General features: G+C 39.6%; 1 protein-coding gene across 4 annotated transcripts in view; it reads right to left on the bottom strand.

Annotated features, from left to right (window-relative positions):
- The window catches only part of osbpl3b (oxysterol binding protein-like 3b), a 53960-nt gene that overhangs the window by 32566 nt on the left and 6033 nt on the right, over positions 1-15361 (bottom strand). For 3 of the 4 annotated variants that reach the window (XM_055013901.1, XM_023299390.3, XM_023299388.3), the window contains one exon: positions 1627-1775. In XM_055013901.1, the coding sequence (XP_054869876.1) occupies positions 1627-1722 (96 nt within the window). In that variant the 5' untranslated portion in view covers positions 1723-1775. Of the gene's footprint in view, positions 1-1626; positions 1776-15361 lie in introns of those variants that run through there. The other variant, XM_023299389.3, reaches the window with a different exon arrangement.

Below are 15361 nucleotides of genomic sequence, written 5' to 3' on the forward strand. Positions count from 1 at the left end.
ATTTTCATAGCAAGGGCAAAAAAAGTGTTGCAGCATGGTGTTTAAGTTCATTTGTCTCTTTTCACATTGCTCTTCCTGTCATGTGACTATTACACATGTGCACATCGCCATGCTGATGCTGAAACGTCTTGGATACAAATTCAGCTACCAGCACCAACGCTCTACAGTCACTAAATAAGACGGTGTATTTCATTTGTCTAATGCGTACAAAGAGCATGTGTGTAACATTGACAAGTTGTGGTTTATAAGAGGTTGGGGTTAGAACTTATTTAAGTCACTGCATCTTGCCAAGAAATAGTCAGTTAATTAGTGAGGTTTACAATGGACTGGGAAGTAAATTCTGTTAGCTTCAGGAAGACTAATGCTGGCAGTTTCTCCCATTTCCCAGAGACAGTGGTATTATTCATACTAATTAATTTATATATTCATTCAACACACTGAGATTTATTTGCTTGAATAGAAAAAAAATCCCGTTGATTAGACATGGAAAACTAATCAGCAGAAAATTCCTCTCAGTATTGAACATATTTTTCTTTAAAATTCCTCAGTGGAGGTGTGTTTTCTGTGGTGTTTGCCTGTTTATTTGTCTGCCAGCAAGACTGCACAGAAGCTGCTCAGCTGAATTTGATGAAACTTGGCTGAGAGGTGGAACAGGGCAAAAAGAAGAACCCATTAAATTTTAGTGCACGTTCTTTATAATTGCGAGAAAGGGCACTGACCTTGGAGGAGGACTGTGCTTTCTGAGTGTTCTTCTAGTTTTGTAATTTGATCAAATCCTCTAAAATTCACATTTATCCTCTTCCAAGTATGAACCTGACAGTATAGGCCAGTGACTATGCAAGAAACTATATATACATTACTATTTAAGTTTATTAGCGTTAACATAACAAGATAGTCTTACTGGATTTGAAGCTAAGCATCAGTCTTCACTTTTCTGGTGATTCTAAACTAATCATGACGAAGGCTGAAGAGAACTGAAACAGCAACTTATCACTGAAAGATACTGCAGAATATTTGCTTGTGTGCTGCTAATGAAAATGTCTTTTTCAGTTCCTGTATTTGTTGTTTGTCCAAAGAAGATTCCGAAGAGTCTTGTTTGTGCTGTGGGCAGTACGAGAGTGAAACTTTATTACTCTCATTTCCAAAACGGAAAAAGCTGTTGCGGGTAATGAAAAATTAATGAGTCTGCCGCCTGCAGATAAACGCTCAAGGCAAATGCAAAAGCAGCTTGTTCGTGGTGCTAATATCTCCTCTGCGTTGGGCGTGAGAGAATTACCTTTGAGGGAGTTGTTGCGAGATTGCATTTTATCAATTCAGGGCACTCGAAAATGTTCCACACTTGTAGAAAATGCTGCTGTCTGATACTGAGGAAAAGATGAGGGCTTTCTAATAGAAAATGTCACTTAGGTTGGTAGTTTTTAGCTCCTGCTGAATAAGATCTAGAATGCAGACAGACATGCAGCTGGATCTATTCACTGAAGTTTGTGTGCTTACGGCTTTTATTTCCTCCCTGATCACGTCCTCTGAGCTGATACTTTCTACACAAACTACACAATGAGGAAAAACAGTTTCTCTTTCCTCCATGTCACGCAGGGAAATGATCTGTCAGTGCAACATGAGTGTTACCTGTCGGCTGTCATGTTTGGACGAGGAGCTGCTGTTGCTGCGTGACATGGAGGAGATCTTCTGCGACATGGCTGAGCTGCGCTCCTCCAAGCTCATTTTGCTGCAGATCGGCCACGGCAGGCTACAGCTGGACTTTCAGGAACATTCCTCTGTTAAAAGAAGAAGAAGACAGGTTAGAGATTAGGTCAGGCAGAGGAGAGAAAGATGGTTGGAATGAACAAGTCCTCTAAAAGCTTTTTAGCTCTCGCCGAACAGTGCATTAAGTCATTTTGAGTGATTGGCTTTTCCGCTGTCGCCCGGCAGAAATATGCAACATAATGAGAAAAGCTGCACAAAGTTCCCAACATCAGCAAACAAAGTTGACAGACAGGACTGGAGGACATAAATTGGACTGCAAATAAAGAGGCCGCAGGTTTAAATAATTCATGTCTTGCCCTTTAAGGAAGTGATGGATTGTCAGCATTTGAGGATAATATAAATCTAACCCGGCCACTTGAACTACATTTGCACAGTAGCATCGGAAAATACTGTATATTCAGGAAAAGGACAGACGTTTAATGAGCAGTAGACATTTCTAATGCAAAATGGCCAATTTAAGGTTGCTTTATAGTTTCTAAATGATGAACTAATCAGTTAATGGAAAATTAATTGTCATAAGTATCTGGACAGCAACTCAGTTTTCATAATTTTGCTTCTGTACACCACCAGAATGGATTTAAAAATGAAGCAAAAATGTAATTAAAGTGTAGTCTTACATCTTAATTCGAGGGGTTTAATACAAATCTAAGTGTTCAGAAATCACAGCTGTTTTTTTACACAATTGCTCCAATTGTAATTGGGCAAACTTTCATATATTTATGGATGATTTTTAATATTTTGTTGTCAATGACTCCTTGAAGTCCTCAACCCATCTGCAGCACCAAATGCAGCGTTTTAATATTATGTCAGGCCCTCACTGCAGCTGCCTTCACTTTTGTTTTCAGTAAAAGCAAGCTCTTGGGTTGCTCACGGTGTGTTCTGGGTCATTATCTATATGTTTCTTATGAATCTTCAATATTTCTGTTAAACTCCTTGAATTTTTATTTATATATATATATATATATATATATATATATATATATATATATAAACAACAAGCTCCTAAACCAAAATCCAAACAAAGCCCTGATTAGTATTTGAAAAAATGAGTGGTGGCTGATGTCACTCAGTGATGAGGGAATTAAAAGGCAAATGTCACACGTAAAGACGCACTGAGATGTGAGATTATCAACGAAATGTAATATCATCACTTCAACAGAGTGTGAAGATAATTGGCTCTCTTTAGGAAATGGCAATTTTCAGTCAACATGTCATCTAATTAACACTATGTGCCTGGAGGACCGTGTCAGCATGTAAAGCCATATCCTGCTCATGGAATGTGAGTGACAGTCTGTAATAGTATAGACGGCTGGTCAACCACCAGCCGCAGCTTGTTGCTGTAAATCTTGTTGTCCACACAGGATCAGGTCATTAGGTTACTGAGGATGTGCAGCAGTTCTGACTGTGTGGACCATTAGGCCTGAGTTCATCACTGCGTTGAGAGACCATTCGTGACATTCTGCGTCAGACACAAGCAATGCATTTTAAGATGTCAAACTTTTTTCTTGTATTTTCTGGAGTCCAGTGTATGTAAACTGCTTGTTGTCTCAACAGCACGTTAGCACATTAAAATTACAACGAAGCAGAAAAAAATAAGCAAATACTTATATCATCTTACAAATATAAGGTTAACATTATTGTTGATTCATTTCCTATCAACTGACCAACCGAATAATTAATTGTTAGCACTAGACTAGTAAACTGAATAGTGTTCAACAGCACTGCAGTATAAGCTAAAAAATTTAGAAGCATGTAAAAAAAAAAAACACCTTTCACGACATTTTTATTATGAAAAGTGTTTTCTTGCTAATGAAACCATTCAGAACTCATTTGGCAACCGAATTTTGTTCACACGGTGACTCTATGATTATACTGATTGTTACTCCACCAAGGAACGGCAGTTATGTGACGATCGGCGTACGTCTGTCTGTCTGTCTGTCTGTCTGTGTGAAACATTAATCAAAAACGGATTTGGATGAAATTTCCAGGGAAGGTCAGAAATGACACAAGGACCAAGCGATTAGATTTTGGTAGTGACGCGACTGATAGTCTGGATCCACGGCTTTGTTAAGGATTTCCCATTGCCAAATATAGCTGCAGAGGCATGGCATTGCTGTAACCATGACAACAAGTGAACACTCTGTCAGTTACCTGCTGATGATCACATGATTGCGATCCTACCACAAAATGACTGTGATTTATCAGTTGGAAATCATACAAGGAACAACTGATTAAACTGTGGGGTGTTTCTGAGTCCCATCAGTTCCTGCCATCCCCTACATATTTAGGTCACGTGATGCAGCAAACCCCAGCCAGACACAATAAGTTCAGCCTTATTTTGAACACAAATTCACCTTTCTGTCCTTCACTCATTTCTTCACAGTAAGAGCTTGTCTCCATTCCAGCTGCTTCTAAGTTTAGACACATCTTTTGCTAGACAGCAACAGCATGGAACCGTGTTCTTTCATCTTTATGTGAATTTTCGGATTTTTCGTCATGAAACCGCTTCTTAGATAAACACTTCCTGTGTCGCTGGAATGGTGACAAAATAAAATCTCGCAACACTAAAAATACGCCCTCAAAATAAAAGCATGGAGGGAACGGTTATTGTAACACTAGCAAAACAAAGACTTGCCAAAAGTGATGAACTGATCACCGGACTTCATAAGAGTAATTTACACTCAATTTGGTATTCACATATAGCATGCACATGCATAACACATGCCTGTGCTCAGCTCAAGGTCATTTTTTTATATTGAAGATGTCATCCGTCAGAAATGATACATCAGTTGAGCAGCCTTGGCGAAGTACTGCGCTCCCTGAGTGCTTTTCGAGTTTATAATGTCACAGTTCTACAGCAAGATTGAAAATACCAATGATCACCCATGTCTCTTTCTGAGTTACACAGAACATTCAATAAAAGGAGATTCTGGGGTAGACCCAGAACTCGCTGCAGGAATTATATATCTTATTTGACCTGAGAATGCCTTTGGATCTACCATGAAGAAATGGAAAACATTGCTAGGAAGAGGAAGGTCTGAAAGGTCCTGTTTAGCCTGCTGCCGCTGGATGGATGGATGGATGGATGGATGGATGGATGGATGGATGGATGAATGGATGGATGGATGAATGGATGGATGGATGAATGGATGGATGGAACTTAAGCTGATAAAGACCACAAAATGTGGTGAAAAGCTCAAAAAGTGGATTCTGTGATTTACTTTTCATTTTTTCCTCAAACCAGTTCCTCGCTAACAGTGAAACCTGCTGGGTGTTTATACAGGCAACGCCTCTTGGGCTCCACGTGTTGAGTTTGAGGCAGCAGCAAGGTTAATCACATTATCTGCTCTGCATCCGCAAGCTTTGTGCTGTGTAATGGCCACAGCCTATTGTGTTGGACAGACAAAAGACTGGTCATCTGAAACCTCCGTCCTTTAGCCTAAACCACCCCTCTGTCTGTGGACCGCAGGCTGTGGTTTACACTGACAGAGCGAAGCACCCAAAACGAAGCCACAACAATGGATCAAAGTGGCTGGACACACAAAACCATGCCCCCCCCCGACAGCAGGACAACACATCTTGCGGCTCAATTAGCGCTGCATGCTATTAACCAAAGGAGGACAGAAACAAACCGAGCTATGCACAGCCGTGATTTATAAGACACTAAATGTAATCTATCTGTCTATCCAATACTCCCTCACAGTTTTGTATGATTTATTCATCCACTTTCCGATGATCACACCAGCTATGTGCAGGTCTGTAACACAGTCACCCTTCAGGCCACCATTTCATCTTATACAACACCACTTCTCAGGCTTTCATCAAGATGACAGCAGCGTTGGACGCCAGAGCTCCGATATTCACCCATTTTCACTGAAGAACACAAGCTAAATTATGGGAATGACGAAATATATTTGAGTGATAGAACTAAAACTGTATGTGTCAGGGGTAAAGGGCACAATTAATATGGATTTTTACTTTACTCGACAGTCTCTGGTGTCATTTACAGACTAAGAAACACAAATGAACTCATGAGAATATACAAGAAAGTAGACACATGAAGACAGGGTCAGTCTAATGTTATGTAGAGTCATGCTTGAGATGGCAGATTAGTTAAAAAAAAAAAAAAAGGGGGAGATTCTGAGCGTATCCAGTGTGTCGAGGCCAAAGAAACTGAGGGGATCACATGAACACCAACAGCTACAGAGGACAAAAGATTAACACAGGGCACATGGAAAGTTCCACTGTCCCTTATGCATACAAATGCATGAGCACGAAAGAACACGCAAACATGAGCAGTGTACACACACACAAACACAAATATGTACAGAATATTCAAGGTTTTGAAACTAGCAGAAGCAATTTCTCGTCAAGGCCTGGTGAATATAAAATAAAAAATGTTGCCTTTCACGTAATTTCATTTGCATTTAAATCGCTGATTAAGATGGCACTGACCTTTATAAAGAATCTTAGTGATTCATGCATTTAATTAAAGTCAATATATACTAAGGAGCATGAACAGATTTGCATCGTAATGCACATCTCAACAGCGTTAAGTTGAAAAATCAGAAATGAAAAAAGTCTGCTTCATATTGCTCTCACCTCCACTGCAGCATGAGCCTATCAAGGATGCCCACCTACTGAGTTAATAAAGCCATTTTCAGACATGAGATACTAACAATAAGCCGCTCTATCAACTCGGGAACAGGGATGGGATTCTGTCATTCAGACACAGGTCATTTTTACGTTAATTCTAATCACAGTTTCATTCAGACATACCCATCAAAGTGATGGAGAGAACCATGGTGCAATATTTGTCATACATGCAAGACTGGACACTACACCAAGAGATATAATGAATAAAATTGCACTAAAAAACAAAAGACTAAATCTGTAATGATTTATTTGCAGCTGATAAACTGTGACTGTGTGGCAGTTCAAAAGTACACAGTGTGACCTGCTGTTAGATGCGATCGATTCTGTTTCCTCGTCTGGGATCATTTATAATTATAAGTAATTAATGAAGTTACTGCTGTTGTTCCGTGTGCATAAATGCAAGCAACTCTGTCGCTCTGGAGACACTTACATGTACACTACCAGTGAACAGTTTGGACACACCTTCTCATTCAATGGTCTTTATTTAATTATTTTATACATTGTAGATTTATACTGAAGACATCAAAACTATAAAAAAATAAATATGGAATTATGTTGTAAACAAAAAAAAGCGTTAATCTTCAGTATTAATCTACACTGCAGAAAAGAATACAAATAAATAAAAAGCATTGAATGAGAAGGTGTGTCCAGACTTTGGACTGGCAGTGTATCTTGCTGCTTTTTGATGCTGCAGGTATTTAACAAACTCAGAGGAACAACTACAAACAGCTGGAAGCGACAAAGTAAACTTCAGCTCCTGTTAACGCTCTGACTACAATCATTATTAGTGAATCCTATCTGGTGTTTTCATCGCAGTAAATGTAAGATCGATGTGAAACTGTAGGACAAAGTGAATGAGGAAGGTGCTTTGTGCATGTCTATCTATTAATGCAGTAGCATGCAGTTAAAACTTGCTGAAAGTGACACGGAGTTGTTAAGTCTGACAGCTTATGATTGCCATCGTGACTTTTATGCAAAACTTATCAGGGTGCTCATTCAGGCATGAAGCCAACATGATCAGATGAAGTCAGATTAACAGAAAGATAAAAGGGATACAATTTTGCAGTTGCACTTTGCAGTGTTAGTTTTGCTGTTTCTCCAAGCTAATTTTTTCTCTCTCCCCTTTACCCTCAACTCAACAGGTCGAGGCATAATGTCCTCTCTGAGCCTGGTTCTGCTCAGAGTTTCTTTTTTTCTGTTAAAAGGTGGTTTTGCTTCTCCACTGCTGTGTGACTCATTGGGCTTTTCAATATCCTGCAATAGTCTTGAGATGACTATGTGTACACACTTTTAACTTCTTTAAGTCATTTAAATTACCTTTTACCTCAAACAGAAAGCACTTCTACTCAACTGCGCTATATAAATAACGGTGACCTTACTTAATGACCCTAGTGAAGTGTTTACCTCTACTTTCACTCAAAGAATGATTGCTGATTACATTCAAGCTTGTAAAAACAAGTACTATGACGTCAACTCCTTCCATTAAGCAAATTGGTATGGCACGTTTTAACAGGAAACATTGAAATAATTGCAAATTACAAACAATATACAAAATATTTTCTAGTATTACTAGTAATACATCTAATTATATTAATTAATCTATTGCTTGGACAAATCTCAGTCACCCATATCTGTAAATGAGAATTAATAGTCCGAATGGGAAGATCATTTCTATGTTGGATAATGTTAAACAGGAAGCATCAATATTCATCAGTTCAGAATCCCTGCATACTTAATAAAAGTAAAGCTGTAATTTCTCTAAGTGACAAAATTAGTCTACCAGAGGGTCAATCAACTTGCAGAATAATATAAGCAGTCATGCTCATTATTTCTGGCAATATTCAGGCAATATTTTACACTATAAAGGAGCAAATATATGATATGTGCAGATGTTCTTTTGAGAGTGTCACACAAAACAAAAGGCTAAATGGTTCCTGTGGAGAGGTGACCGACATCTCTTGAATATTCCGGTAAAGTGTGGGTGGATGGTGCCCACAATTGTTCTATAATGAGAAACCAGCATGACACTTGGATGAGAGAGATGCGCAGCTAGCGGGAGCCTGAAATTTACAATTTACACTGGCTGTCCTGATTTTCTCCCACAGCGACATTTTCATCTATCCATCCATGCAGCCTCGCACAGCCCCAACAGATTAATCTGGTTTTAATATGTTTTGGGAGGGTTTTTCCTCTTATTACGGTAGTTAGAATGCAGGACAGAGCAGAAAGAAGATATTGTGGAGAAGAAAGGAAGGGTGGCATAAGTTGGGCTGCAACCAACACTTATTTTCATTATTTGGGCTTAAAATGCCAGAAAATAGAGAAAAATATCTTTGAATGGCTTGTTTGGATGGCTAGATTCAAAAACAATCACACAAGGCACAGTAAAGCAGTCAACACTTGCAACTGAAGTCCCTCAAACTAATAACATTTGGCATTTTTGTTTGAAAAATTACTTGGTTGCTAATTAATTTTCCTTTGATCAACTAATTGTTTCTGCTCTGCTGCCAAGGCCCCAGCTTGGACTGATAGATGCAGCGTCTTGAATACCCAGATCTGTGTCAGTGCTGGAGAATGGTCTGGCTTCACTGCACATCGGGGTGCAAGGTGTCAAATAAAATGGTTAATTAATTGAAAGAACCAAGAAAGCCAGCCTTATTGCCAAGTATTCTTCAAAACTTTCCATTTTCATTGTGCAGATTATTGCCTAGAGGATGTTTCCCTCTAATGAAATGAACAACTTACACCAAAAGTCTACATGTGGTAAGTCAGACTACTAAATGCATTACATATGTCCCTATTATGATACTAAAATCCCTAAATTGGGATCAGGGTTAACCACGTGAAATTTTAATTTATCCTTATCGGCATGAAGCCCAACCCTTTGTTTACATCTGCTGTCACATGTCTTAAATTTAAATAAGTTACATAATGGAAGTAGCGTTTTCTAACAAGAAATAATTATGTTGCAATAAAATGTATGCACACTGGGTTATTTATCCTATGTTGATATTTAAGTCACACAATATGGCCACAAAAGCAGCTGCTGCATAAACCACCACCATAAGGGACACTGTTACACTTAATCCAGCTCAATTTAACATGTGAGCACTGGCCGGATGTCATTAAGCACTACAGAAGAGTAACGGTGCCCATTTACTAACGAAACACCCACAATGCTCTCTGCATGCACTGTGATAAAAACGGATAACTCACTGAAAAACACTAGCACGCCTGTTGCACTCCACGATGCAAAACCTCTGCAAAACCTAACAGTTTTAGTGTAGTAGGTTCCTACATGGAGGTTGTTGTAGAAGAGTTTGCCAAGAAAACAGTAACACACAGATACCGGAAGTCAGGAATGAATGCTGACTGAAATGATCAGTCAAAGGCAGGCTTTTACCCGCAACCTACATCCAGTGAGTCAGGCTACTGCGGTATTAAACAGTAAGACATTCCATCTGGTGGTGAAATGAGGTACTACAGCTGAGCTACAATGCTTGAAGTCTGTATTACTTAAGAAAATGGTATCGGACTGTGACTTTGTAGTGGCAAATACCAAATATTAAATGACTTGGATTGCACTGGGGCAAAAATGACTACAAAATTTACCATATCATTCCAATATGTGATGACAATACGTGAGATAAAACGATAGCAAAATTCACTGGCTCTCAAAAGACATTTCATCAATAGCAATAAGAAAATTGTTCAGCAGAATGTTTGATAGTTTCACTGAAATGCTTCAGATGCAAACTGCAGTGAAAACTCACAATGATAACACAAAGTTTGGTTGCATGACAAACTACAACCCCTCTTGATGGTAAGGCTCCTTCACCCTCACTGTCTCTATGGCATCTGTACAGGTCTTCCAAGGCATGCTAGTCTGCAGCCACCTGGGCTTCCCCTGGTAGAGGATGTAGTCGGTGGAGATAGATTTAGTGGTCTAAAAACACTCACAACTCTCTGTCCATGAACATTACCACACTTGTGAGTGACACATTCCAGGTGGCCTGACAAAATTGACATTAGGGAAGCAAGTGGGAAACCTCCATCTGGTGAAACCTGGTCCTACTAGGAACCTTAACCTACGTGCGATGTGGCAGCTTTGCCTTCTGGGTTTTACTTGTTTTCTTAATTTAATATGCATAAAGGTTTTTGATTCCTTTACTCTAATTTATTATTCATGTGGCTAATTTATTTGTTTCTTTGTGTTTTTCTTTGTTGCGTAAAAATCATTGCCTGTGTACTTTGATAGACGAAGGTGACTAAATTCTAATGAAATCTTTTCACCATGAGTCTTTTTAAAAATAGGACCACACAACATTTAACTGTGGTAAATTTTGAACTGTGTTCCCAGTCCTAGTTAAAAGCATTATCCAATTAAGCAAAATAACTATAAATGCCAACAAGCGCCTTTCACAATCTCAACCTCACCAGCTGTTTCTGCCTTTCAAAGTCAAAGCACGCTGTTACAGAACCCAGACTCTCCCAGTTGAAGGCAGACCAGAGATCTGTCAACAAGTCCTCGGTCTGCTATAGATCTCAGTTGAAGCTACAAATGGCTTAATGTCCCTTTAAGCTGCACTAACTACAATGACAGAAGCTGAGAGCCCTCTATTACATCTCATCATGCAGTTCATGTTGCAGATGTTCCTCTGTCCTTCCACTGTCTCCAGAGTCTGCCAAAGGGGCTGACAAGCATAACAGGCTCTCAGCCATCATTAGGAAGTGACTCACCAGAATAAACGTCTCATGCTTGAACCCCCACAGTGCAGCTTTCTTAGGATATAGAGTCATGTTTGCAAAAATGACAGCACTTAAGCACCCATTGGCAGCTGATGCATCACGGTAATTCAAAGAGGCTGGGTGGAGATGGACTCCCACTTCTCCAAAATATGAAGGGAAAGTAGTGAGAAACAATACTGCTGGTGTTCAGTAATGACTAGTGAGAGAAGTGTGTCAGGCATGGAGGTATGGGCAGGTGAGAGATGAGTCATGTTTAAAATACACGCATTGAAAACTGACTTATTTAAATAACCTTTATACATATAGGTTTACATAATATCATTTTATATGCAAAACTCGGCTGTGAGAGTTGGATTTAATTCCATTTTGAAGCCATAAAAAAGCACTTGCTCCACATAGCTATGAAGCCTATGTTTATAAAATAGCACATGTTTATGTATAAAGCAAACAGAGCCGCAGGGCAGACTATAAATTAAAAAATAATTCCTATTCTATTAGATAAAAAGAAAGGCTTCTCAGCTTGGATTGAATCTTCTGTTTTCTTGTGTGAGGGGTTGGTCTGATGAAACAGAATTATCTAAATAGAGGAAATCAATGTTGATTTAGTATTGCTGCAAGGGCTCCGAACTCCTCTCCGGTCTTTTTCAGTTCGGGAACAATCTGCCTAAAGGCGACGAAACAAATGACCTCTGCCTGCGCCGTGCACTTAACAAAACTGTAGAAACCACCTTATCTCTGTAGTCCACCACCAACATTCTGACAGCTCATCCTTCTCAATTTAAAGCTCTTTTAGCAACAAAAGCAAAAACCTGGTAATTCTGGTGAGTCAATCCTCTAATGCTGGCCATCTATCTGTATGACTAAACTCGTAAGTCAGAATCCCTTTGCTTTACTTTGATTTCCCTCCGCGGGATAAACTCATCAGAATCTGCTTTGTAATGAGAACACAGTTTATTCTTTCTGTTTGTTTTTGCACAGTCATTGAACATTTTCTGTGCGCTTAAGGAGACACGCTGGTGCTCTGATTTGCTGCATCTAAAAGTTACCACTTTAATAACGGTAATCTTATTACAGCTGTGCATTACGGTGATGGGATGATGCCACTTCGTCTTTGTTATTTCATTATTGAAATGCACAACAAGTATTTCTTGGAAGAAACTCTGACATACAAGGAGCAAAAGAAAAGCTGCGTCTCAAACAGCAGTCAACAGCACTGTCCAAATGCTTGTTTGTGACTCAGAACGTCCTATGATTAATTACAGAAATACATTAGCTTTTTACTACACCTTTCCCTTTAATTACCTACTTTAGTCACAAGTTCTTGTAACATTACTATAATAAAAAATGAAATCTATTCAAAAGCAAAGATGAATTGATTCGTTGGCAACTGTTACATTTATTGCCAACTGTTTTGATAATTGATTAATCAGTTCGAGCACTATTTAATGGGGGGAAAAAAGACAAATTCTTTGATTTAAGCTTCTTAAATGTGAATATTTTGTGGTTTCTTTCCTCATCTATGATAGTAAAAACAAAACAAGACATTTAAGGATGTCATCTTTGACTTTGGGAAACAACATTTTCACATTTGTTTCCATTTTCTGACATTTCAAAGACCAAACTAATCAAATCATAGAGAAAATAACTGTCAGATTAATGGACAATGAAACATTTGTTAGTTGTAGCCTCTGCAAAAGCATCCATCCATCCATTATCTATACACCACTTAATCCTCACTAGGGTCATGGGGGGGCTGGAGTCTATCCCAGCTGACTCAGGTGAAGGCAGGGGACACCCTAGACAGGTCGCCAGTCTGTCACAGGGCTACATACAGAGACAAACAATCACTCTCACATTCACACCTACGGGCAATTTAGAATAATCAATTAACCTCAGCATATTTTTGGACTGTGGGAGGAAGCCGGAGTACCCGGAGAGAACCCACGCATGCACAGGGAGAACATGCAAACTCCATGCAGAAAGATCCCGGGAAAGCCGGGACGCGAACCAGGGATCTTCTAGCTGCAAGGTGAAAGTGCTAACCACTACACCACTGTGCAGCCCCAGAATGAACACATTGTCTTAAAATATTCGTCTCATGTCTTGAGAATGAAAACACTCCTTATTTTCCTATTTGTGGTTTATCATATTGTTTACAAGGGGTCAACTAATATAGGTTTTTTTTCAGGGCCGATGCTGATTGTAAGTAAGCAAGGAGGCAGATAATCAATATTTGGAACCAATAAACAGTTAAGAATCAGATTCAGTTTAATTGCCAAGGAGTTTTTTTGGTTTTTTTTTTACATGCAGTGATTTTGACTTTTTTAAAGAAGGATTAAAAGGTTAAAAAAAATGCAATTGTTGCCAGACAGCGGACAGTAAATGATACAAGAATAGTAAGGAGTAAGGAGAAATAGCAAGTGGAGCTAATCCAAGGAATTACAGAAGTAATAGACATATATTCAGTGTGCAGCAATGTGCAAATGAATCGCCTGAGAATGTACAAGGTTACATATTATGTATATAAACAACTTTAAATGTGCAAAATTATAATAGTAATCCTATTCTCCTTGTCTCCTAATTATCACAGCTGCAGTAGAGCTGAAAATTATGTGGTCAAAACATAGAATAACACAAATTCCAACAAAAAGTTTAAAATGTTTTTGTTTAATTAATGTTATACGTATTGATAGGCTATTAGTCATGACAGTACTGTGGGTGGGATGTTGCTCAAGACCACAGAATGGTGACTACAGATAGAGAGAGGCGTCTGCATCAGAGCCAAAGTAGCGCAATCGGCTTAAAAATAAACAATAATCAAGAAAATGCCAAATATCAGATCCAATAAGTGGTCCACCCCTACTGTTTAACATCCAAACTCCATGAAAGGATGATGACACCATCAACAAAGTGAGGCTTTGTTTAGGGGCAGTGCAAGAGAAGAAGAGAAATCATTCAGAACTGAAGGCGACATTTCATAGACTGTGTGACAAAAAAACTGTGATTAGAAGATCCTTCAAGAGGCTGCAATCAGTTGAAGAGCAGAACTCGTGTCTCAATCTGAACCAGCCGTACATCCAAACTAGAAGAGCTGCTAGTGTGAATGTAACTGCACAGAGAGTCTGAGAGTTTCTCTATTTCCCACCATAAAAGACTGTGACTTTCATAAGGTGCATTAATTAATCGCCTTCTCCAGACATTACTTCTGCCATCTATCTTTTCCCTGAGCAGTGTGAATGGAATTAGGGCAGGAGGAGTCTCTCTTCTGAGACCAATCTGCGGAATAAGAGCTCCACGGAAGATTTCTTGATTGTTAAAAATATATTTTTTAAACAGTATCGCAGGTCATCATGGCAGCACCTAGGAAGCCATTAGCCCAGAGGACTGACACAGAGACAAAACTGGCCTCATCCCAACACGAGATCTATTATTCATTAGGACGTTTCCTGACCAAGCGGGGGAACGTTCGCCAGCCCACTTCTGTGTATGTGAGCCACACCTTTTCTGAAAGAGATGCGCAGATGGTGACGCCCGCCTCTCCTGATCTGCTTAAGGCGTCACGGCGACGGGCTGCCAAGGTCCGAGGGAGCTCCTCCAAAAAATGGGATCACAAAGCTTAAAGCGGCTCCTTCCGCTATCAGTAATCTCACATCTTCACGAGTATGAAATAGAGTTTGAAGCTCATCATATTCACCCTGAGAGGAGAAAGAATGGGGAGCTGTGTTCTTACTGATGAGTGAGAGACAGATACTCTTTCATGACTTGCACAGTACGTCTTTCCATTCATGTCTAAAACTGTCTAACGTGTGACAGGCTCTGTATCACACACGCCACACCGCATCCTGTTAATCAACCACATCCTCCACCTCCAAAACCCCCCCACACACTCCCTCACTCTCTCTTTCTCTTTCTGTTGCAGAGCGTGGCAGAGGTCCTCTCCTTTGTTATTCACAGTGTGGGAGAGCCTGACAGCCTCATAACTCAACGCCAGCTCATTAGGACACTGAGGAGTTGCAGCTTAGTTCAACAGTAACAAAAGAGTACGGGGGGGAAAAAAACACGAATGTGCTCAATTTTAGGGCGCGAGATGCAGTTTAGGACATGGATCGACTTGCGTGACAGGCGATCCAGCTGTTGCTTTTCCAATTAAAGATCACAGCACTCATCACTTAAGTTCTCCTCGGATCAGGAT

The sequence above is a fragment of the Amphiprion ocellaris genome, chromosome 9 (genome assembly GCF_022539595.1).
Source record: "Amphiprion ocellaris isolate individual 3 ecotype Okinawa chromosome 9, ASM2253959v1, whole genome shotgun sequence".
NCBI classification, from domain to species: Eukaryota; Metazoa; Chordata; class Actinopteri; family Pomacentridae; genus Amphiprion; species Amphiprion ocellaris.